Source organism: Pogoniulus pusillus, chromosome 43, assembly GCF_015220805.1.
Source record: "Pogoniulus pusillus isolate bPogPus1 chromosome 43, bPogPus1.pri, whole genome shotgun sequence".
Taxonomy (NCBI): Eukaryota; Metazoa; Chordata; class Aves; order Piciformes; family Lybiidae; genus Pogoniulus; species Pogoniulus pusillus.
Window position 1 is genome coordinate 135,019 of NC_087306.1, and position 23,728 is coordinate 158,746.

Sequence of the window (23,728 nt, forward strand, 5' to 3'; positions counted from 1 at the left end):
CCAGCAGCCAACGTGGCAGATTTCTCCTCTCCTCCTGTCAGCAAATTCCTCTCCTCCCCGCCCTCTCCCCCCCAACCTCCTCCCACGCCCCTCCCCCTCCCCTCCCCTCCCCCCCCCCCTTCCCTCTGTGCTCCACAAACTCCTTCAGCTTTCTCTCCACTCCTCCATCTCCTCTCCCACTTAAATTCCTCCGGGTGGGTGCAGAGGTTGTGGGGGGTGGTGGGGGAGAGGTGGCAGCAGCAGCTCCCTGGAGCCTCTCATCTCCCTGGGGGAGACTTCCCTCCCCCCCCCTCCCTCTCCCCTCCCTGTGCTGAGCTTGGAGTTAAAAGTTGCTTAAGTGCAAATTTGGGGGGGGGGGGGGGGGGAAGCTGAGGAGGTTGAAGCAGGACAAGTGAAGGGTCCTGGCCCTGGGGTGGGACCAACCTCCTGCAGCAGGGCAGGGCAGGGCAGGGGGGGAGCTGCTGGGGTGGTGAGGATGAGTGAGGTGAGAAGTCCTGGCTGGAGGGGGGGGGGGAGCAGTTATGGCCCCCGAGGTGGGAATGGAGAACTTTGAGCTCTCCTCTGCCTCTGCAGGAGGAGGCAGCCAGGGCTGGGCACAGGCCAGGGGCCAGAGCTGCCCTTTGGGTGCCACCTCCCAGCTTGGTGGCTTCACAGGTGGGGGCAGGGTGAGGGCTGAGGGTGGCAGAGGAGGAAGGGCTGGGGTCAGGCACAGTGTCCCAGCACCACCCTGCAGCCAGTGCCTCCTGCCCCTGCACTCTGGCAGGCTTTGGGGGGCGAGGGGGGGGTCCCCACGACCCTTCTGCCTGCAGTGCTGGGGTGAGGGATGGGCAGCAGGGTCCTGGCACCAAGGTCCTGGCAGCTCCCTGCAGCCTCTGGCTTGGTCTGATGCTTGATTGCCCCAAAGCCTGCAGCAGGACAGGGCAGGGAGGGACCTGCTGGGGAGCAGCTCCAGTGGGCAGGGCCTGGCAGTGCTGGGTGGGCAGCGAGGTGCCAGCAGCCAGCCAGGTGCCCACATGGCCAGGACAGCCCCGAGGCTCTGCTGGGGGCATGGGGCAGAGTGTGGGCAGCAGGGCAAGGGTTAGGTGCTGCTGCCACTCTGCTGGGCCCTGGGCAGGGCACCTCTGGAGTGCCAGGGGGGGCCAGGACTGGGCTCCCCCCCCACAGTGCCAGGGGCTGGGAGGTGCTGGAGAGAGCCCAGGGGGGGCTGGGGGGAGGTGCTGAGGGGCCTGGAGCAGCTCTGGCAGGGGCAGAGGCTGAGCCCTGCCAGGGCTGAGAGCCTGCAGGAGAGCAGCCCCAGAGGGCATCTGGGCGGTGCTAAAGGGTGGGGGGCAAGGGGCTGGGGCTGGCATCTGCTCAGTGGTGCCCTCCACACCCCCCCCTCACTGCTCCAGCAGTGCCCAGCGGGGTGGTGGTTTTGGGGGGGGGGTTTGCAAAGCTGAACCACGGAGGCAGGGGCCGGGGGAGGGGGGGGGGCAGTTCCCCAGCACCCTTCCAGCACCAAGCTGGCACCATCCAGCCCTTTCCTGCCTGCTGCCCGCCCCCAGCCTGGGCAGCAGCGGCAGCAGCCCCCGCGGTGCTCCGCGGGCCGTGAAGGTTCATCTGTGCCAGCGCCGAGCCCCGTCCCGGGGACGCTCCGGCGGCTCCCGAGGGCTGCCAGCAGCTTCCAGGAGCCATCCCGAGGCATCCACTCATTAGCCGGGAATGCGCCCGAGCGGAATCCCTAACGAGGGAGATGCTCATTAACCCCCCCCCGGGCTGCAGGCGGGTCGGGGGCAGGGGCTCGGAGAGGGGGCAGGGGGGCACGGGAGCGTGGAACGGGCTGGGAGGGACCTTCGAGACCATCGCAGCTCAGTTCCCCCTCCATGGGCACTGAGGGGGTCCCAGGAGCGTGGGATGGGTTGGGGAGGGGTCACAGGAGCGTGGAGTGGGTTGGGGAGGGGGTCACAGGAGCATGGAGTGGGTTGGGGAGGGGGTCCCAGGAGCGTGGGATGGGTTGGGGAGGGGTCACAGGAGCGTGGAGTGGGTTGGGGGGGGGGGGTCACAGGAGCATGGAGTGGGTTGGGGAGGGGGGTCACAGGAGCATGGAGTGGGTTGGGGAGGGGGTCACAGGAGCATGGAGTGGGTTGGGGGGGTCACAGGAGCGTGGAGTGGGTTGGGGAGGGGGACACAGGAGCATGGAGTGGGTTGGGGGGGGGTCACAGGAGCATAGAGTGGGTCGGGGGGGGGGTCACAGGAGCATGGGGTGGGCTGGAAGGGATCTGCTGCTCTTTCCCCTTCACTTCCTTGACCTTGCCCAGAGGTAGATCCAGGCTGAGACAGTTCCAGGTCGGGGACTCAGCCCCTGGGAGCAGCCCCCCCGGGGGGCCCAGGCTGGGTTTGGCTTCCCTAAGCCTCGAGGTTGGCTTCTCGGTGGTGCCAAGGAGGGCGCTGGGTGCCAAGGAGGGCGCTGGGTGCCAAGGAGGGCGCTGGGTGCCAGCTCACAGCTGGTCCTGGCAGAGGCAGTTGCTGAAGGGACACCAAGCAGATGGGACCCACTGGAGAGTTCCCCCCCCTCGGGGAGCTGCTGTGACCTGGTGGCTTCCATCACCACCTCCACCCCCCCCACCAGAGCCAGGCTGCAGTGGGCAGCAGCCTGTGGCCCAGTTTAACCCTTCCCTTGCCCAGCAGCAGCCCCTGCCCAGCACCCCAAACCCCTCACCCTGTGCCACCCCCTGGCAGTGCCTTGCACTAATCCTGGGGCAGGGGGAAAAATCCTCTCAGCTTCTCTCCCCCTCCCCACCCAAGTCCCAGCTGGCTCTGAGGCTCCAGCCTGAGCTGCCAGCACTAATCCTGTGCCCATGCCCTGCTGCCCACCCTCCCCTGGCTGCTCCTTGCCCCCCCAGCTGGGGTCTCTTGGAGGCATGGAAAGGTTTGGGTTGGACAAAGCCTTCTTGAGACCACCCAGGCCCCAGCAGCAGCTTCAGCACCTCCCTGGGCACCAAAGCCTGGCCCCAGCTGCCATGGCCACAGGGTTCTGGAACACCTCCAGGGTGGGCACTCCACCACCCCCCTGGGCAGCCTGTGCCAGGCTCTGACCACTCTTGCAGGGCAGGAATTGCTCCTCGTGGCCAAGCTGGACCTCTCCTGGGGCAACTTCAGGCCATTCCCTCTTGTCCTGTCAGCTGAGGGAGGTGAGAAGAGTCCAAGCCCCAGCTCCAGCTCCACCATCTCCACCTTTGCTTTCCCCCACGAAGAGCTCCTCCAGGGTGCTGCAGGTCAGACTCTGCTGCCCAGTGCCTCAGTTTCCCCAGCTCCCACTCCTGCTGTGCCCACTGCTGGCACCACTCAAGAAGAGCAAATTCCATGGAACCATGGAACAGTTTGGGTTGGAAAAGACCTCCAAGACCACCCAGGCCAAGATCACCCAGCCCAAGAGCCTCAGAGCCTCAGAGCCTCAGAGCCACAGAGCCACAGAGCCACAGAGCCACAGAGCCACAGAGCCACAGAGCCTCAGAACCTCAGAGCCACAGAGCCACAGAACCTCAGAGCCACAGAGCCTCAGAGCCTCAGAGCCACAGAGCCTCAGAACCACAGATCCACAGAGCCACAGAGCCTCAGAGCCTCAGAGCCTCAGAGCCTCAGAGCCACAGAGCCTCAGAACCACAGAGCCACAGAGCCACAGAGCCTCAGAGCCACAGAGCCTCAGAGCCACAGAGCCTCAGAGCCACAGAGTCACAGAGCCACAGAGCCTCAGAGCCTCAGAGCCTCAGAACCACAGAGCCTCAGAACCACAGAGCCTCAGAGCCACAGAGCCTCAGAGCCACAGAGCCTCAGAGCCTCAGAGCCTCAGAGCCACAGAGCCTCAGAGCCTCAGAGCCTCAGAGCCTCAGAACCACAGAGCCTCAGAACCACAGAGCCTCAGAGCCACAGAGCCTCAGAACCACAGAGCCTCAGAGCCTCAGAGCCTCAGAGCCACAGAGCCACAGAGCCTCAGAGCCACAGAGCCTCAGAGCCACAGAGCCACAGAGCCACAGAGCCTCAGAGCCACAGAACCACAGAGCCTCAGAGCCTCAGAGCCTCAGAGCCACAGAGCCACAGAGCCTCAGAGCCACAGAGCCACAGAGCCACAGAACCACAGAGCCTCAGAGCCACAGAGCCTCAGAGCCTCAGAGCCTCAGAGCCACAGAGCCACAGAGCCTCAGAGCCACAGAGCCTCAGAGCCTCAGAGCCTCAGAGCCACAGAGCCACAGAGCCTCAGAGCCACAGAGCCACAGAGCCACAGAGCCACAGATCCACAGAGCCTCAGAGCCACAGAGCCACAGAGCCTCAGAGCCTCAGAACCTCAGAGCCACAGAGCCTCAGAGCCACAGAGCCTCGTGGTCAGAGAGCCCCAGGGCCAGAGAGCCTCAGAGCCACAGAGCCACAGAGCCTCAGAGCCACAGAGCCTCATGGTCAGAGAGCCCCAGGGCCAGAGAGTCTCAGAGCTTTCGCGGTCGGAAGGGACCTCCAGAGGCCACCGACTCCAACCTCCTGCCCAGGCAGCATCACCTCTGGTCCCTGGCTCAGGAGCGCATCCCGGCAGGATGTCACGGAGCAAGAAGGGGCCAAGCCCTACCCCTTCTCCTCCCTCTCCCCCTCCCCGGGCTCTGCCCGCAGGGCTTTGGGCTCCGCCAGGTGCCGTCTGGTCGGGGATTTGCCCAGACCATCACCTCCAGCATCTCAGCCCCGCAGCTGAGCTCCTTCCACCGGCAGCAGGCAGGCGGCCGGCGGCGGCTCCAGCAGCCAGCGCTGGAGGTTCCACCACACCATAATTCGTTTCCAACCCTTCCACCTCCTCCTCCACCTCCTCTCTCTGCCTTCCCCAAGCCCTCCCCTGCTAATTTCTGGCGTGTGTTGACTCCTCCTAAGGAGGCTTCGTCCGCCGGAGCTGTTTGCCTGCCCGCCGGGGCCGCGGGCCAGAGGTGCTAACGAAGCAGACATCTGTCGGCAGGGCTCGGATCCTGCTCTCGTTAGCAGCCTGGCCCCGCTCGAGCAGTAATTGTCTGGGTGTCCCCCGCCTCGTCCCTGCCTGTCCTCCCCCCCTCCCTTCCCCTTCTCTCTCCCCTCCCCCCAGCTCGCTCTCAATTATTCAAGCAAACACTACGGGGTGGGGGATGGGAGCAGAAGAGATTCCGCCGGGATCAGGCAGAGAAGCTGAGTCGGGTTTGGAGCTGAGGAGGGGGGGGGAGGATCTCCCTGGGCTCTGTTTCCAGCCCTATCTCCATGCTCACCCCCAGCCCTGTCTCTGTCCTTGTATCCATCCTCATCCCATCTCCATCCTCACCCCCAGATCCATCTCATCCCCTTTCTTGCCCCCATCCCTTTCCTAGTCTTGCCTTCATCCCCATCCCATCTCCATCCTCACCCCCAGATCCATCCCATCCCCTTTCTTGCCCCCATCCCTTTCCTAGTCTTGCCTTCATCCCCATCTCATTCCATCTCCATCATCCCCATCTCCATCCCATCACCAACCTTGTCCCCATCCTATTCTCACCCTCACCTTCATCCCCATCCCATTCCATCTCCATCATCCCCATCTCCATCCCATCCCCATCCTTACCTTTGCCCCATCCCAATCCATCTCCATCATCCCCATCCCCATCTTCATCCCATCTCCAGCCTTGTCCCCATCCCATCCTCACCTTCATCCCCATCCCAATCCATCTCTATCATCCCCCTCCCTATCCTTATCTCCATCCCCATTCCATTCCTGTCACCAGCCTCATTCACGTTGCCATCTGCATCCTCATCATCAAGCCTTGTCCACATCTCCACTTCCATCTGGAATCACCAGGGATGGAATCAATCACCAGGGTTGGAACCACCAGGGGGTGGAATCACCACAGATGGAATCACCAGGAGTGGAATAAGCATGGATGAAGTCACCATGGATGGAATAACAAGGGATGGAATCACCTTGGATGGAATCACCTTGGATGGAATCACCAGGGGTTGGAATCACCATGGATGGAACCACCAGGGGTGGAATAACAAGGGATGGAATCACCTTGGATGGTATAACCATGGATGGAATCACCAGGTTTGGAATCACCAGGGATGGAATAACCATGGATGGACTAACCAGGAGTAGAATAACCAGGAGAATGGAATCACCAGGGTTGGAATAGGCATGGATGGAGTCACCATGGATGGAATAACAATGGATGGAATAACAAGGGCTGGAATCATCATGGATGAGACCAGTAGGGGATGGAATAACCAGGGCTGGAATCAGCAGGGGGTGGAATAACAAGGGCTGGAATCATCATGGCTGGAACCAGCAGGGGATGGAGTCACCAGGAATGGAATCAGCAGGGGATGGAATCAGCAGGGGTGGGCCAGGTGCATCCCTCTGGTTCTCCCGGCAGGGCTCTCCTGGCTGCTGTCCTCACTTGCCCTGCGCTCAGGCTGGGGCCAGCTGCCCGAGGCCTTTCCCCAGGAGGTCGTTTAGCAGGGATGGTCCAGGAGCCGTTCCCGGGAAGCAGGCAGGAGGCAGCAGCAGCTCACTTATTCATGAGACCTTCCCGACAGGATCTGCCGCTCAATAATTGATGTCTGGAGGCTCCTGCCCGGGGTCAGCAGTAAATAATTCACTGCTGATAAACTGCAGGAGGCTGAGGGAGGTCCTGAGCTGTCTCCTGGTGCCAGCTGCAGGGCTGGGGAGGTGGAAGTGGGGGGATGCCAGCAAGGGAAGCCTCCTGGAGAGGGTTCCTTAAGGGCTGGAAGTCCTTTGTAGACGGCACCGAGTTGGGTGTTGAGCTGCTGGAGGCTCTGCAGGAGGAGCTGCCCAGGCTGGGGCCGTGGGGGAGGGCATGGGCAGAGGGCAACCAGGCCAAGGGTCGGGTCCTGCCCTTGGGTCACAACAACCTCAGGGGTTGGACTCGATGATCACTTCCAACCCCCAACATCCTGTGACACCCCCCCCCCCCCCCCCCCCCCCCCCCATGGAGGCTCCAGGCTGGGGGCAGTGGGAAAGGACCTGGGAGAGGTTGGTGCCAGGAGCTGGAGATGAGCCAGGAGGTGCCCAAGGAGGACCTGGAGGGGCTGGTGCCAGGAGCTGGAGATGAGCCAGGAGGTGCCCAAGGAGGACCTGGAGGGGCTGGTGCCAGGAGCTGGAGATGAGCCAGGAGGTGCCCAGGTGGCCAAGGAGGGCACCAGCAGCCTGGTTTGGATCAGCCCTAGTGTGGGCAGCAGGAGCAGGGGCAGAGATTGTTCCCCCTGGGCTGGGCACTGAGGAGGGCACAGCTGGAAGCCTGGGGGCAGGGTTGGGCTCGTCGGTGCCAGGGGAGCAGTGGTGGCACTGCCTGCCTGGGCAGCCTGAGGCAGAGGAGCCCCAATCTGGGCTGGTCACTGCCGTGGGGAGGATCCCTGAGGAGCAAGGACGCTGCTGGGCTCCAACCTTGCCCTCCTCAGCCCCACTCAGACCTCCCCCCGTGCCCCGGTGGTGCCCCTGGTGGTGGCCTCAGCCCTGCTCAGGAGGTGGGTGGTGGCCACCAGCAGCACCATGAGCCCAAGGACGGTGCCCACCAGGTAGCCTTTCACCCTGCAGTAGTGATCCTGCAGCCCACACTCCCCTGGGGGCTGCCCTGAGGGGTCGCTGCCGTGGGGCTTGGGCACCCCCTGAGGTCCCACAGTGCTCCTGCTGTGTCCTCCTGTGCCGCCGGTGCCAGCTGTTGTCCTGGGTGAGCTACCTGTGGGCACAGGGCACGGCGTGAGCCAGGGGGAGCAGTGGCTGCTCTGGGGACAGATGCCACCTTGAGGGGGTCTGGCTGCCAGCAGGGCTGGGTGCCAGGAGGGTGCCAGGGGGGGTTGGGGTCAGTGGGTGCAGTACCCTTGGAAGTCTGGGTGCCAGCAGGGCTGGGGTCAGTGGGTGCAGGACTCTTGGGAGTCTGGGTGCCAGCAGGGCTGGGTGCCAGGAGGGTGCCAGCGGGGGTTGGGGTCAGTGGGTGCAGTGGTTGAGCAGACACTGAAAGAGGAAGAGGAATTCCTCCACCCACCACATGCTCATCGCTGTTCCTCCTCATGCCCAGGGTGGAGCTGCCATGGGGTGGGTGGGCATGGGGGGCTTGAGAAGCTCTCACAGTGGCAGCCCAAGCCCTGTGGGCACACGGCCAAGGTTGGACCAACTCCAAGCTTGGTCCCCCTCAAACCTCCTCCCCCCCAACTCCAAGCTTGGTCCCCCTCAAACCTCCTCCCCCCCAACTCCAAGCTTGGTCCCCCTCAAACCTCCTCCCCCCCAACTCCAAGCTTGGTCCCTCTCAAACCTCCTCCCCCCCAACCCAAGCTTGGTCCCCCTCAAACCTCCTCCCCCCCAACTCCAAGCTTGGTCCCCCTCAAACCTCCTCCCCCCCAACCCAAGCTTGGTCCCCCTCAAGCCTCCTCCCCCCCAACCCAAGCTTGGTCCCCCTCAAACCTCCTCCCTCCCAACCCAAGCTTGGTCACCCTCAAGCCTCCTCCCCCCCAAACCCCATCTTGGTCCCCCTCAAGCCTCCTCCTTCCCCCCTGGCACTCACCGTGGACTTCCAAGAAGTAGGAGAAGGTCTCCGGGCGGGTGGGGGCTGAGAAGGTGTCCACTGCCAGCTGGTAGCAGCCTCGGTCCCGCAGCTGCAGGGCTCTGATCTCCAGGGAGAGGTTGGAGCGGTGCAGGAGCAGCCTCTGCTGGAAGCTGGGCAGGAAGGCGACGCTGAACTCCTTCTCCCTGGGCTTGGCCTCGGCCAGGTGGGTGCCCTGCGTGCTCCAGATCACCCTGGAGATGTCCACGGGCTTGTGCCCGGGGGGGGGTGGGAAGGCCACGGATTGCCCCTCCAGCCCCTCCAGCAGCTGCATGTCCCAGCAGGGCTGCAGAGCTGCGAAGGTGGCAGCAGCCTCAGCAGCAGCAGTGGTCTCAGGGTGGTCTCCATCTCTCCCCAGGCCTCCTGCCCCCTCCCCCAGAAGGACCCTGAGGGCTCTTCCATCATCTGCCATGCCCTAGGGGTGGATTCTGGCTCAGCCAGGATGCCCCTGCCCACTTCTCACAGAGTGAACCAGGTTGGCAGAGAGCTCAGAGGGCATCGAGTCCAATCTGCCACCTGCCCCCAGTGAGCTCAGCCCTGGCACCAGGTGCCCCCTGCAGCCTCCTCTTCAGCACCCCCAGCCATGGGCACTGCACCACCTCCCTGGGCAGCTCATACCAGTGCCAATCACTCTCTCTGCCAACAGCTTCCTCCTCACACCCAGCCTCAGCCTGCCCTGGCACAGCTTCAGCCTCTGTGCCCTGCTTCTGGCCCTGGCAGCCTGGCAGCAGAGCCTAACCCCAGCTGGGCACAACCTCCCTGCAGGCAGCTGCAGGCAGCAATCAGCTCTGCCCTCAGCCTGCTCTGGGCCAGGCTGCACCCCCCCAGCTCCCTCAGCCTCTCCTCACAGGGCTGTGCCCCCTCCCCAGCCTTGCTGCCCTGCTCTGGGCACCTGCCAGCCCCTCAGCAGCTCTCTGCAATGCAGGAGCCCAGAGCTGGGCACAGCACTCCAGGGCTGGCCTGAGCAGTGCCAGCACAGGGGCACAAGAACCTCCCTGCTCCTGCTGCCCACACTGCTCCTCAGCCAGCCCAGGCTGCCCCTGGCTCTGCTGCCCACCTGGGCACACTGCTGCCTCCTCTGCAGCTGCCACCCAGCACCCCCAGGGCCCTCTCTGCCTGCCTGCTCTCAGCCACTCTGTGCCCAGCCTGTGCCACTGCTTGAGGTAGTTAACCTCCTGTTTCCTGGCACCTCTGGTGGCAAACTGCCCACCCCAGCCCCAGCAGCATCCTTACCCCCAGGTGCCAGCAGCAGCAGGCAGCAGAGCAGAGTAGTCCTGGCCATGGCCACCTCCTGGTGTGGGGCTGAGCCTCACCGGGTTAGGAAAGCAGCCCCAGGGCTGGAGGCAGTGCTGGGGGCTTGCTCCAGGCTGAGTGGGGTGAGGGAAGTGGTGGGTGGGTGGGATGGGCTTCGTGGAGGAAGTGATGGCAGCTGCGGTGTGCCCAGGACATGCCAGGGGCTGACTCTGCCCTGGGATGGGCAGGAGGACAAAGGGCAGCTCCCCCCTCAGCAGCCTTGTGTGGATCAGAGGATCCTGGAGTGGGCTGGGTTGGAAGGGACCTTCCAGATCATCCAGCTCCAGCCTGGAGAGGAGGAGGCTGAGAGGAGACCTTTTGGGTCCCCCTGAGAGGAGGCTGGAGCCAGGCTGGGCCTTGGGCTCTGCTGCCAAGGAGCAGGGCACAGCACAGGAGGGCACAGCACAGGAGGGCACAGCACCAAGTTGGCCATGAGGAACAATTTCTGCCCCCTTGAGGCTTGTCCAGGCCTGGCCAAGGCTGCCCAGGGGCAGAGATGCAGCCCTGGAGGGCATCCGAAGCCCTGGAGCTGTGGTGCTGAGTGCCATGGCTTGGCAGTGCCCTGGCAGGGCTGGGTGAAGGTTTGGGCTCCCCAAGGTCTCTCCCGACCCAAGCCATGATCCCCCCCACCCCCATCCTCCGTCCCTCTCCCACTCCAGCCCAAAGGCTCCACCCTGGGGGGTTTGGGATCAGCGCAGGCAGTCAGGGCTGAGCTGCTGCGAGGGGGATGTGGATGAGACCCCAGGCAGGGCCAGGTCTAAGCCCCCCCAGGGCCAAGCCCCTGCCTGCTGCCACCAGCCGCGGTCGCCTGCTGCCACCTCTTGGGCAGAGCCGAGAGCCTGGCACGGGAGGTTGGTTCCCATCGCTGCGGCTTCGGCTGCCCTGCGCGGGCTGGGAGGCTGCAGGGCAGGGCTGCGGGGGCAGGGGGGCAGAGAGGGAGGCTTCGGCTGCCGCCAGCGGCTCCTGGGGGCCGTGCGATGCCCCCGAGGTGTGGTGGGACCCAGCAGATGTGATCCTTGAGATGTGATCCCTGAGCTGTGATCCCTGAGCTGTGATCCCTGAGAGGAGGTGATCCCTGAGTGGTGATCTCTGAGGAGATGTGGTCCCTGGACAGTGATCCCTGGGCTGTGATCCTTGAGCTGTGATTCCTGAGCCGTGATCCCTGAGCTGTGATCCCTGAGCTGTGATCCCTGAGCTGTGATCCCTGAGCTGTGATCCCTGAGCCGTGATCCCTGAGCTGTGATCCTTGAACTTTGATCCCTGAGCTAAAGTGACCCTAAAGCTATGATCCCTGGGCTATGACCCCTGAGCTGAGGTGATCCCTGTGCTGTGATCCCTGTGCTGTGATTCCTGAGCTGTGATCCCTGAGTGGTGATCCCTGAGGAGCTGTGACCGCTGAGCTTTGATCCCCGAGCTGCGACCCCCTCAGCCGCGATGCCCCCACTCCGCACAGACCCTCCCCTCTCCTCCCCTCCCCATTCCTCCCCTCCCCTCCCCACCTCCGTCCCCAGCCCTCGGCCGCCGCCGCCCTCGCCTGGCACCTCCCGGGCCGGGCAGGGGCAAGGAGGCAGCGGCGGCAGCGCTGCATGGGAGCAGCCTCCGCAATGCGGCGCCTCAAGGAGCCGCTGCCGCTCCCCTGCCTCCTCAGCCTGCTCCCTTTCATCCCTTCCCTTTCTTCTTCTTCCTTCCCCCTCCCTCCTCTTCCTCCCACTCCTTCCCTCTCCCCGGGAAAAGCTTTCCCAGTCCAGGGAAGGTTCTTCCCTTCAGGAGAATTCTTCACCTCCCAGCTCCAAAAGGGTCTCCCAATAGGAACTGTTCCCCCCCCAGCCCAAAAAGGGTCTCCCAGTAGGAATTGTTCCCCTCTCAATGGGAATTGTTCCCCCCCCCCCAGCCCAAAAAGGGTCTTCCAATAGGAGCTGTTCCCCTCCCAGTCCAAGGAAGGTCTCCCAATGGGAATTGTCCCCCCCCCCCCCCAGCCCCAAAAGGGTCTCCCAATGGGAACTGCTCCCATTCCCACCCCCTTACCCAGCAGCCTGTCCCAAGCAGGTTCCCTCCTCACCAGGGTGGCTCTTTCCCTGCTCTCTCTCAGTCTGTGCATCCTCCCCCCCAGCTCCCAGCCAGGCTTTTCCCAGTGGATCCAGCTGGGAGCTGTGGAATGGCCTGGGGCCACCATGGAGGCAATGAGCTTAGCGTTAAGGGGATTAGCAGCAGGGATCAGAAGCCAGAAGCAGACGGCAGGAGATCGGATTAGGGCTGCTGGCCCTGGTGCCTCTTGCTCTCTTCCAGCATCCCCATGGATACCCAAATCCCACCAGCTCCAAGGATGCTCCTTCCAGCATCCCCATGGACACCCAAATCCCACCAGCCCCAAGGATGCTCTTTCCAGCATCCCCATGGATACCCAAATCCCACCAGCTCCAAGGATGCTCCTTTCAGCATCCTCATGGATACCCAAATCCAACCACTCCAAAGATGCTGCCTCCAGCATCCTTATGGATGCCCAAATCCAACCAGCCCCAAGGATTCTTCATCCCCATGGATACCCAAATCCCACCAGCCCCAAGGATGCTCCTTCCAGCATCCCCATGGATACCCAAATCCCACCAGCCCCAAGGATGCTCTTTCCAGCATCCCCATGGATACCCAAATCCAACCAGTCCCAAGGATGCTCCTTCCAGCATCCCCATGGATACCCAAATCCAACCACTCCAAGGATGCTGCCTCCAGCATCCTTATGGATGCCCAAATCCAACCAGCCCCAAGGATTCTTCATCCCCATGGATACCCAAATCCCACCAGCCCCAAGGATGCTCCTTCCAGCATCCCCATGGATACCCAAATCCCACCAGCCCCAAGGATGCTCTTTCCAGCATCCCCATGGATACCCAAATCCAACCAGTCCCAAGGATGCTCCTTCCAGCATCCCCATGGATACCCAAATCCAACCACTCCAAGGATGCTGCCTCCAGCATCCCTATGGATGCCCAAATCCAACCAGCCCCAAGGATTCTTCATCCCCATGGATACCCAAATCCCACCAGCCCCAAGGATGCTCTTTCCAGCATCCCCATGGATACCCAAATCCCACCAGCCCCAAGGATGCTCCTTCCAGCATCCCCATGGATGATCCTCCCCAGCATTCCCAGGGAGCTGCAGAGTTCCATCCTGGGCCACCGTCAGGATCCGCTGCCAGCCTCCTGCCTCCACCTCACTCTCCTCACCCAGCCCGCAGGGGGTTCCTCTGGCAGCAGCAGCTGCAGCGCTCCGCGGACTGGCACAGCTCGCTCCTGGCACCGCTGCTGCCCTGCAGGCAGAGAGGGGGCAGTGAGGGCCGGGCCAGATGCTCCGGGTGGGCACCACCACGGCAAGGTCCCGCAGCCCCAGCCCGCGGCTTGCCCTGCCCGAGGGGGTCCCTCCCTGCCAGCCTCGGAGAAGAGAGAGCAGGAGGAAAGCAGCCCTGGGGCAGAGTTGGGTTCCTGCTCCTCGGCAGCCCCAGGGAAGCGAAGCTGGAGGAGCTCAGAGGAGGAGGAGCTGCAGTTGGCTCCCCACAGTGTGCCCGGGGCTGGCTGGGAGACACCCGAAGGAGCAGGGCAGTGATGGTGCCCCCGGGGTGGGCACTGGGGGAGGCCACAGCTGGAATCCTGGGGTCAGGTTTGGGCTCCTCACTCCTAGACGTCTCTTGAGGGGCTGGAGCAGGGTCAGAGGAGGGCATTGGAGCTGGGCAGGGGTCTGGAGAACAAGAGAAGGGGCTGAGGGTGCTGGAGGGGTTCAGCCTGGAGAGGAGGAAGCTGAGGGGAGACCCTTGGGAGTCTCTCCAACTGCCTGGGAGGAGGCTGGAGCCGGGTGGGGGTTGGGCTCTGCTGCCAAGAGAAGAGGAAATGGCCTCAAGTTGTCTCAGGGCAGGTTTGGGCTGGAGATGAGGAGAAACTTCTCTCCTGGGAGGGTTCTCCAAGCCTGGCCCAGGCTGCCCAGGGAGGTGTCCCAGAGCCCTGTGGCCATGGCACTTGGGGCCAGGGTTTGGTGGCCGTGGTTGGGGTTGGGTTGGGTTGCTGCTTGGCCTGGATGATCCCAGAAAGGCTTTTCCAAGCCAAACCACTCCACAGCCCCATGAAGCTGAGCCCTTCCTGCCAGCAGCCCCTGCTGGGTGGCCCAGGGGAAGTGCCCCTCGGAGCACAGCCTCGGCAGGAGCCTTTTGCTTTCAGTTTTGCTGTGGGGGGAGGCAAAAAGCCAAACCCCCAAGGACTGCTCTGCTCCCAGCACAGGGCCTGGGCTTGCTCCCTGGGGGAGGGAAAATGAGACCAGACCCAGCCCTGCCTGGAGGAGAGACCAGACCCAGCTCTGCCTGGAGGAGAGACCAGACCCAGCTCTGCTCTGAGATGAGACCAGACCCAGCTCTGCTTTGAGATGCGACCAGACCCAGCTCTGCTTTGAGATCAGACCAGACCCAGCTCTGCTCTGAGATGAGACCAGACCCAGCTCTGCTCTGAGGTCAGACCAGACCCAGCTCTGCTTTGAGATGAGACCAGACCCAGCTCTGCTCTGAGATGCGACCAGACCCAGCTCTGCTCTGAGATGAGACCAGACCCAGCTCTGCTCTGAGATGAGACCAGACCCAGCTCTGCTTTGAGATGAGACCAGACCCAGCTCTGCTCTGAGATGCGACCAGACCCAGCTCTGCTCTGAGATGAGACCAGACCCAGCTCTGCTCTGAGATGAGACCAGACCCAGCTCTGCTCTGAGGTCAGACCAGACCCAGCTCTGCTTTGAGATCAGACCAGACCCAGCTCTGCTCTGAGGTCAGACCAGACCCAGCTCTGCTCTGAGATGAGACCAGACCCAGCTCTGCTCTGAGATGAGACCAGACCCAGCTCTGCTCTGAGGTCAGACCAGACCCAGCTCTGCTTTGAGATGCGACCAGACCCAGCTCTGCTTTGAGATCAGACCAGACCCAGCTCTGCTTTGAGATCAGACCAGACCCAGCTCTGCTTTGAGATCAGACCAGACCCAGCTCTGCTCTGAGGAGAGACCAGACCCAGCTCTGCTCTGAGGAGAGACCAGACCCAGCTCTGCCTGGAGGAGAGACCAGACCCAGCCCTGCCTGGAGGAGAGACCAGACCCAGCCCTGCCTGGAGGAGAGACCAGACCCAGCCCTGCCTGGAGGAGAGACCAGACCCAGCTCTGCTCTGAGGAGAGACCAGACCCAGCCCTGCCTGGAGGAGAGACCAGACCCAGCTCTGCTCTGAGATGAGACCAGACCCAGCTCTGCCTGGAGGAGAGACCAGACCCAGCTCTGCTTTGAGATGAGACCAGACCCAGCTCTGCCTGGAGGAGAGACCAGACCCAGCTCTGCCTGGAGGAGAGACCAGACCCAGCTCTGCTTTGAGATGAGACCAGACCCAGCTCTGCCTGGAGGAGAGACCAGACCCAGCTCTGCCTGGAGGTCAGACCAGACCCAGCTCTGCTTTGAGATGAGACCAGACCCAGCTCTGCTTGGAGGAGAGACCAGACCCAGCTCTGCTTTGAGGTCAGACCAGACCCAGCTCTGCTCTGAGGTCAGACCAGACCCAGCTCTGCTTTGAGGAGAGACCAGACCCAGCTCTGCTCTGAGGTCAGACCAGACCCAGCTCTGCTCTGAGGTCAGACCAGACCCAGCTCTGCTTTGAGGAGAGACCAGACCCAGCTCTGCTCTGAGGTCAGACCAGACCCAGCTCTGCTTTGAGATCAGACCAGACCCAGCCCTGCTCTGAGGAGCAGCTTCCCAAGGAAACCCCAACCCCAAGCTGGGTTCCTGGAGCAGAAGCTGAGCACAGCTCCTGGCAGGAGCTGCCTGCTCCACCCCCTCCACCCTGTCCTTACCTTGGATGTGGAAGAAGGAGGAGAAGATGATGAGGATGAGGATGAGGATGAGGAGCTCCATGGCTGTCCCAAAGGGAACTGGTGGGGGTGAATTGAAGTGAGAGACTTGGACAAGCACAGGGTGAAGGATCAGCCCCAGCTGCCCCCCCCCAAATCAACTGAGAGCCTCTTGCCTGGGTTGTGCTTCATTCACCCCCCCCCAGTTCCCTCACCCAGACCCCCCCAGGTGGAGGGGAGAGGGTCCCCGAGGTGGGCACCACTCCCCAGTGGGCCAAATGCTGCTGCCTGGAGCCTTCCCTGCTCCGTGGCTGTGGGTCTGGGCACGTCACCACCCAGGGCTGTGCAGTGCCTGGGTGCAGCTTCCCCTCCTGACCCCCCCCCAGAAAAGCTTCCCCCCCCCCCCGGGTAATTAAGATCAGCTTCCTCTGTGGTTTGCAGCCACCCAGCTCCCTGCCAGGGCCAGCAGCAGCTCCAGCCCCACCACACTCTGCCCCACGGGCACCTGGGGCACCCCTGTGCCCACCCCACTGCCCACCCGGTGGAGGTCTGGGCTGGGGGGGGCACAGCAGAGGTGAGAGTGGCAGCGTGAGAGGATCCCGAGGAGGAGGAGGAGGAGGAGGAGGAGGAGGAGGAGGAGGAGGAGGAGGAGGAGGAGGAGGAGGAGGAGGAGGAGGAGGAGGAGGAGGAGGAGGAGGAGGAGGAACAAGAACCGTGGGTGGAGAGGAAGTTGCTGCTGGACCTGGCTGTCCCCAGGGGCTTTGGCACTTTGCTGGGCACAGGAGGCTCCTTTGGGTGGCATCTGGAGATGCCCTGGTGTGGAGGCTCCCAGTGCCCACCGGCTTGGCTGCTGCTGCTGGGGTTGCTGTCTGCTGCTAGCCAAGGTGAGGTGGGGGCATGGGGCTGGGGTCGCTGGGGAGACAGGGGGGAGGGGGGTGCTGGGAGGACTGGGTGGGCACTGGGAGGACTGGGTGGGCACTGGGCTTGCTTGGCCTCATGGCACAGAGGGGAGGGTGGTGGTGCCAGTGGTGGTGCCAGTGGGTGAGTCCTTCTGGCTGCACTGGGCAGGAGGGACACAGGGCCAGGAGCTGCCAGGAGCTGGGTGCCAGGGAAGGCCACGGGAGGGCTGCAGGGTGCCTGGGGAGATGCAGCAGGGCTGGGCTTTGGGGGGGGGTATTTTGGGGGCAGGGGTGGGGGGATTCAGCTGTGTGCCTCTGGCCCTGCCCAGGGAAGGTGGAGCTGGCAGAGCTGGGCAGAGGGTCCCAGTCGGTGCCAGTTCCCCTTTGTGGGCAGCCTGCAGCGTGCAAGGTCAGACCAGGAGGAGGCACTTCCCTGGCAGAGCAGCACCCACAGCCTGCCCTGCCCTCTCCTGCCCCTGCTGGAGCTGCCTGGGGGTCTCCTGGGTGTGCCAGGAGCTGCTGGGGTCTGGAGGTGCCCTGCAAGTGTGGGTTGGTGTCTGGGCAAAGCCCTGCTGGGGGCTGTGGGGGCTGTGGCTTGGCAGTGACAAATTCATGCTGCAGCTCTTTGGGGTCTCCTGGGTGTGCCAGGAGGTGCCAATGCTGCTGGGGCTCAGAGGTGCCCTGTAAGTGTGGGTTGGTGCCTGGGCAGGCTGGGAGGAGGCAAAGCCCTGCTGGGGGCTGTGGCATGGCAGGGGCAAGGTTTAAGCTGGAGCTGTTTGGGGTCTTCCAGGAGCTGGGGGCTCTGGAGGTGTCCCCCGAGCGTGGGTTGGTGTCTGGGCAGGTTGGAAGGAGGCAAAGCCCTGCCGGGGGGGGCTGAGGGCTGGGGGGGCTAAGCCAATCCTCCCTGCCCCTCTGGTGCTGCTGAGCAGCTGCAGGACCGAGGCTGTGCAAAGTCCCCCCCGCAGGCAGCCCAGAGGATGCGGTGGGGCCCCCGCGGGCCCCCGGGGCTGGGGGTGGCTCAGGGGCTTCGGCTTTTATCTCGCCTCCAGCAGAGCCCTCCACATCCGGGCGGAGCTGGAGAGGGCTGGAGGCAGCGCGGAGCCTGCAGGCAGAAAGTGCAGGGGGCAAAAGGTGCTCAGGCTGGGAGGGCAAGGAAGGAGCTGGGGCAAGGCTGGGCTGGGGCAAGGCTGGGCTGGGGCAAGGCTGGACTGGGGCAAGGCTGGGCTGGGGCAAGGCTGAACTGGGGCAAGGCTGAGCTGGGGCAAGGCTGAACTGGGGCAAGGCTGGGCTGGGGCAAGGCTGGGCTGGGGCAAGGCTGAACTGGGGCAAGGCTGAGCTGGGGCAAGGCTGATCTGGGGCAAGGCTGAACTGGGACATGGCTGGGCTGGGGCAAGGCTGGGCTGGGGCAAGGCTGGGCTGGGGCAAGGCTGGGCTGGGGCAAGGCTGAACTGGGACATGGCTGGGCTGGGGCAAGGCTGGGCTGGGGCAAGGCTGAACTGGGGCAAGGCTGAACTGGGACATGGCTGGGCTGGGGCAAGGCTGAGCTGGGGCAAGGCTGATCTGGGGCAAGGCTGGGCTGGGGCAAAGCTGGGCTGGGGCAAGGCTGGGCTGGGGCAAGGCTGAACTGGGACATGGCTGGGCTGGGGCAAGGCTGGGCTGGGGCAAGGCTGAACTGGGGCAAGGCTGAACTGGGACATGGCTGGGCTGGGGCAAGGCTGAACTGGGGCAAGGCTGAACTGGGACATGGCTGGGCTGGGGCAAAGCTGGGCTGGGGCAAGGCTGGGCTGGGGCAAGGCTGGGCTGGGGCAAGGCTGGGCTGGGGCAAGGCTGAACTGGGACATGGCTGGGCTGGGGCAAGGCTGGGCTGGGGCAAGGCTGAACTGGGGCAAGGCTGATCTGGGACATGGCTGGGCTGGGGCAAGGCTGAACTGGGGCAAGGCTGAACTGGGACATGGCTGGGCTGGGGCAAAGCTGGGCTGGGGCAAGGCTGGGCTGGGGCAAGGCTGAACTGGGACATGGCTGGGCTGGGGCAAGGCTGGGCTGGGGCAAGGCTGAACTGGGGCAAGGCTGAGCTGGGGCAAGGCTGATCTGGGGCAAGGCTGGGCTGGGGCAAAGCTGGGCTGGGGCAAGGCTGGGCTGGGGCAAGGCTGAACTGGGACATGGCTGGGCTGGGGCAAGGCTGGGCTGGGGCAAGGCTGAACTGGGGCAAGGCTGAACTGGGACATGGCTGGGCTGGGGCAAGGCTGAACTGGGGCAAGGCTGGACTGGGGCAAGGCTGAACTGGGGCAAGGCTGAACTGGGACATGGCTGGGCTGGGGCAAGGCTGAACTGGGACATGGCTGGGCTGGGGCATGGCTGGGCTGGGGCAAGGCTGAACTGGGGCAAGGCTGAGCTGGGGCAAGGCTGGGCTGGGGCATGGCTGAACTGGGGCAAGGCTGGGCTGGGGCATGGCTGGGCTGGGGCAAGGCTGAACTGGGGCAAGGCTGAACTGGGGCAAGGCTGAACTGGGGCATGGCTGGGCTGGGGCAAGGCTGAACTGGGGCAAGGCTGAACTGGGGCAAGGCTGGGCTGGGGCAAGGCTGGGCTGGGGCATGGCTGGGCTGGGGCATGGCTGAGCTGCCAGATGCTGTGGCAGAGCCATGGGATGAGAAGAGTTGGTTTGGAAGGGATCTCAAAGCTCATCCTGTTCCAAGCCCCTGCCATGCCCGTGGGCACCTTTCACTGGCCCAGGCTGCTCAAGACCTCATCCAGCCTGGCCTTGAGGCATCCCCAACTTCCCTGGACGACCAATTCCAGGGGGCTGGTGATGGAGACCCAGGCTGAGCTTGTCCCGGGGAGCAAGGAGGGGCTGTGGGTCTGGGTGGGAGCTTCACTCTCCATGCCCCCTCCCCAGCCTTGGACATCTCCCAGCCAGCCCCGGGCACACTGTGGGGAGCCAACTGCAGATCCTCCTCCTCTGAGCTCCTCCAGCTTCGCTTCCCTGGGGCTGCCGAGGAGCAGGATCCCAACTCTGCCCCAGGGCTGCTTTTCTCCTGCTCTCTCTTCTCCGAGGCTGGCAGGGAGGGACCCCCTCGGGCAGGGCAAGCCACGGGCTGGGGCTGTGGGACCTTGCCGTGGTGGTGCCCACCCGGAGCATCTGGCCCGGCCCTCACTGCCCCCTCTCTGCCTGCAGGGCAGCAGCGGTGCCAGGAGCGAGCTGTGCCAGTCCGCGGAGCGCTGCAGCTGCTGCTGCCGGAGGAGCCCCCTGCGGGCTGGGTGAGGATGGAGTGGAGAGTGAGGCCGGAGGCAGGACGCTGGCAGCGGATCCTGACGGTGGCCCAGGACGGAACTCTGCAGCTCTCCGGCAGTGCCTTCTCCGGGAGGGTCTCTCTGCAGCAGGAGAACCTCTCCCTGCGGGTCAGCCCCACCAGCGCCGCAGACTCAGGGCTCTACCTGCTGGAGGCTGAGGACCCCTCAGGTGCTGTCTCTACCCTCTGCTTCCAGGTCTCGGTGTGGGGTGAGTGAGCAGGTCCCCAGCGTCCCCCCCACCAGCCCCCCGCCCCCACCGCCCCCTCTCAGCAGCTGTGTCCCCGCAGAGCCTGTCCAGGAGCCGCTGCTGAGGAGCCACATCCTGCAGTGGGGGCAGGGCTGGTGCAACCTCTCCCTGCTCTGCAGCCTGCCTGGGGCCAGCAACGTCTCCTACAGCTGGTCCTGCGCTGGGGGGCCCACAGCAGGTTCGGGGGGGCCCCACCTCCGGCTGCACTTGGAGGTGCCCGGAGAGGCTGAGGGCACAGTGTGCCACTGCAATGCCAGCAACCCTGTGAGCTGGGCCGTGGGCAGCACTGATGCCACAGCCACCTGCCAGGCTGCAGCCCAAGGTGAGCTGCTCCATGAGCTCAGGAGGGGCAAGGGCAGCAGCTGAGGGCTGTGCTGATCACAAACCCCTCCTCCTGGGTGGAGACTTTGCTCTGGAGTGGGAGAGGGCTGGAGGATGGAGGGGATCATGGCTTGGGTTGAGACCATGGAGCCCAAACCTTCACCCAGCCCTGCCAGGGCACCCCCAAGCCACAGCCCTCAGCACCACAGCTCCATGGCTTTGGATGCCCTCCAAGACTGGGGAGTCCATCACTGCCCTGGGCTACCTGGGCCACCAAAATCTCTTCTCCTCCCTGCCCTGGGCTGCCTGAGCCATCAGAGCTCTTCTTTCCTCCCTTCCCAGGGCGCTTCAGCCTCAACCCGTGGGCAGTGGCTGTGTGCCTGGCCCTGGTGCTGAGCACCTCCATAGCCCTTGGTGTCCTCTGCTGGTGGAGGAGGAGGAGGAAACCACAGAAGGACCTCCCAGAAGGTCTGTCCCTGGGATCAGCTGTGGGGGGTTTGGCTCTGCTGTCCTGCTCCTTACCTCCCCAACACTGCCCCTGGGCTTCTCCCTCCTCCTGGCCTTATCCCATGGGATCTGTTCGGGTTTGGATGCTCTCTTTAGCCTCAGCTTGGAGCATCCCTCCCTAGCCCCTGACAGGTGCCGACGATGAAGGTCATCCCAGTTGCCAGGGGTCGTCGTCGTCCTCCTCCTCCTCCTTCTCTCTCCTCCTCCTCCCCTTGCTTGAAGGCTGAACCTCCCTTCAGCGCAGGGGCTCAGGCGTGTCCCTTGTCCCACACCCACCCCTCCACCCCCAGGGCACGACGAGCAGACGCTGACTGTGTACGAGGAGGTGGGCAGAGCCCGCCCCAGCCAAGCCCTGGTGAGTGCTGGGGACGCCCCCGGCTGCCCCCTCTCCGTGCTTCCCCCGAGCGGATGGGGCCCCCCCTGGCATTTTGCCCCCCCTGGCATTGTGCCCCCCCCCGGCATTGTGCCCCCCCCGGCATTGTGCCCCCCCCAGCTGTGCCCTTTAACCAGCCCGGGCTTGCTTTGTCCCCCGCCAGAACGGGACCAGCGAGGCGGCGGAGCCAGGGAGCAGCATCTACTCTGTCGTCTGCAGGGCTCGGGTAGGGCTCTGCTCCCCCACCAGCGCCGCAGCTGCCCACAGGGCAGCCTCAGCCCGGGGGGCTCCGTGGCAGCTGCCAAGCCCAACCCTTCCCCCTCCCACACTTGGGCTTTCTTTCCTCACCTTAAGCCTTGCCCCCCCCCCAGCAGGAGCCCACCCGACCTCAGGACCCCCAAACCTCCACCATCTACGCCACGGTTCAGGCCAGCAGGAAGGTGAGGTTGGCCTGGTGGGACCCTAAACCCTTCAGGGTGGGCACCAGGGGCTGGGCCCTCGGGGCTGGGCTGCTCACCCCACCCCTGGGCTGCCCAACAGCAACTTCTGTCCCCTGCAGCCTTCATCTCTCAGGAGGAAGAGGCTGGACCCAGCTTTGACCTCCACTGCCTACACAGAGGTAAATGGGCTGGGGTCTGGTGGGGGCCTCTGTGGGGCCCCCCAAAGCTGCTTCAGCAGCTCCTTGGGGCGGTCCTGAGCCTCTGCCATCTCCGTGCAGGGCACAGGAAGCTTTAGATGCCCACTCAGCCCTCTGCAGCCCTCACCTCCAGCCTCTGCTGGCCACTGCCTCTCCTAGCGCCTCACCGAGACTTCCCCTGCCCGAGGCACCTCTCCTGGAGCCCCCAGGGACCACCGAGCCCCCAGCGGGCAGCCCTGGGACCTGGCTCAGGATGGAGATGATCCAAGGCAGGGAGGAGCTGCGGCCAGGCTGAGCCCCAAGCCCTGGCTCGGGCTGCGGCTGCCGCTGCAGGATTAAAGCAGGAGCCACAGCTCGGCCAGGCAGAGAGCCCTGGGGGGCCGCTGGGGGGGGCTGGGGGTGTTCTGCTGCATCCAGCAGCGCCAGCCCCCCCCCGGTTCGGCTGCTGTGATCTGTGCTAATGAGATGCTCCTGCAGCCTGCGGATGGGCTGGGACGGGAGCTGGGATGGGAACTGGGACAGAAAGTGGGATGGGAGCTGGGAGAGGAACTGGGACAGGAGCTGGGAGGGGAGCTGGGAGGGGAGCTGGGACAGGAGCTGGGAGGGGAGCTGGGACAGGAGCTGGAGCGGGAGCTGGGATGGGAACTGGGACAGAAAGTGGGGTGGGAGCTGGGAGAGGAACTGGGAGAGAAGCTGGGACAGGAGCTGGGAGGGGAGCTGGGAAAGGAGCTAGGACAGGAGCTGGGACAGGAGCTGGGAGTTTGCACCTCCCAGGCAGCAGCTGAGCTGGGCTGAGCTGCGGGGAAGGGCAGGGCTGTGCCCGGCTTGCCCATGCAGCTGCCCTCTCCTCTTTGCCTGCCAGCCTGGGCAGAGCAGCGCCAGGCAGAGGTGGTTGGGGCAGTGCACGGAGAGGCTTTGCTCAGCTCCAGCCTGCAGAACGCCCTCTCGGTGCACCAAGTGCACTGGAGGCGAAACCACTCGCTGAAGGTGGCCAGCAGGGACAGCAGCCGCAGGGTGCAGTACCCCAACAGCCCCTACCGGGGCCGCCTGCAGCTGCTGCCCAACGACAGCCTCAGGATCAGCGACCTGCGCCGCAGCGACAGCAGCACCGACCCTGGAGTCCAACCTTGACCCAGCACTGCCAGGGGCACTGCCAGGGGCACTGCCAACCCACGGCCCTGAGCACCACAGCTCCAGGGCTTGCAGACCCCTCCGGGGCTGGGGACTCCACCTCTGCCCCTGGGCAAGCCTGGGCCAGACCTGGGCAAGCCTCAAGGGACAGAAATTGCTCCTCACGTCCAGCCCAAACCTCCCCTGGGGCAACTTGAGGCCATTTCCTCTTCTCTCTGCCTTGGCAGCAGAGCCCAACCCCCACCTGGCTGCAGCCTCCTCTCAGGCAGCTGTAGAGCCTCAGGAGGTCTCCCCTCAGCCTTCTTTTCTCCAGCCTGGACACCCCCAGCCCCTCAGGCCCTTCTCTTCTTCCCCAGCTTCGTTGCTCTTCTCTGTCCCCCCTCCAGCCCCTCCACGTCCTTCTGGCAGTGAGGAACCCAACCCTGACTCCAGGGTGCCAGCTGTGCCCTCCCCAGTGCCCAGCCCAGGGGGACAGTCCCTGCCCTGCTCCTGCTGCCCCCATGCTGAGGCTGATCCAAGCCCTCCCCCCCCCGCATTTATTGGAGGCCGTGGGGATAGCCTCAGCGGTGCCCACTCCAGCTGGGGCTGCTGCTGGAGGAGGGCACAGCC

General features: G+C 64.5%; 1 protein-coding gene across 1 annotated transcript; it reads left to right on the forward strand.

Moving 5' to 3' along the window:
- The first annotated feature begins 9,971 nt into the window (after positions 1 to 9,971).
- On the forward strand, positions 9,972 to 22,340 carry CD244 (CD244 molecule). The gene is made up of 10 exons (XM_064175906.1): positions 9,972 to 10,004; positions 16,324 to 16,600; positions 19,788 to 20,111; positions 20,191 to 20,472; positions 20,814 to 20,939; positions 21,269 to 21,333; positions 21,515 to 21,577; positions 21,723 to 21,791; positions 21,911 to 21,970; positions 22,070 to 22,340. The coding sequence occupies exons 1-10, from the start codon at positions 9,972 to 9,974 to the stop codon at positions 22,145 to 22,147; spliced, it is 1,377 nt and encodes a 458-aa protein (XP_064031976.1). The 3' UTR covers positions 22,148 to 22,340.
- Positions 22,341 to 23,728: the final 1,388 nt, after the last annotated feature.

Coding starts and splice junctions, on each gene's coding strand:
- CD244 (XM_064175906.1), top strand. CDS start 9,972: ATGGGCTTCGTGGAGGAAGTGATGGCAGCTGCG. Junction 20,112..20,190: donor CTTCCAGGTCTCGGTGTGGG/GTGAGTGAGCAG, acceptor GTGTCCCCGCAG/AGCCTGTCCAGGAGCCGCTG. Junction 21,971..22,069: donor CCTCCACTGCCTACACAGAG/GTAAATGGGCTG, acceptor ATCTCCGTGCAG/GGCACAGGAAGCTTTAGATG.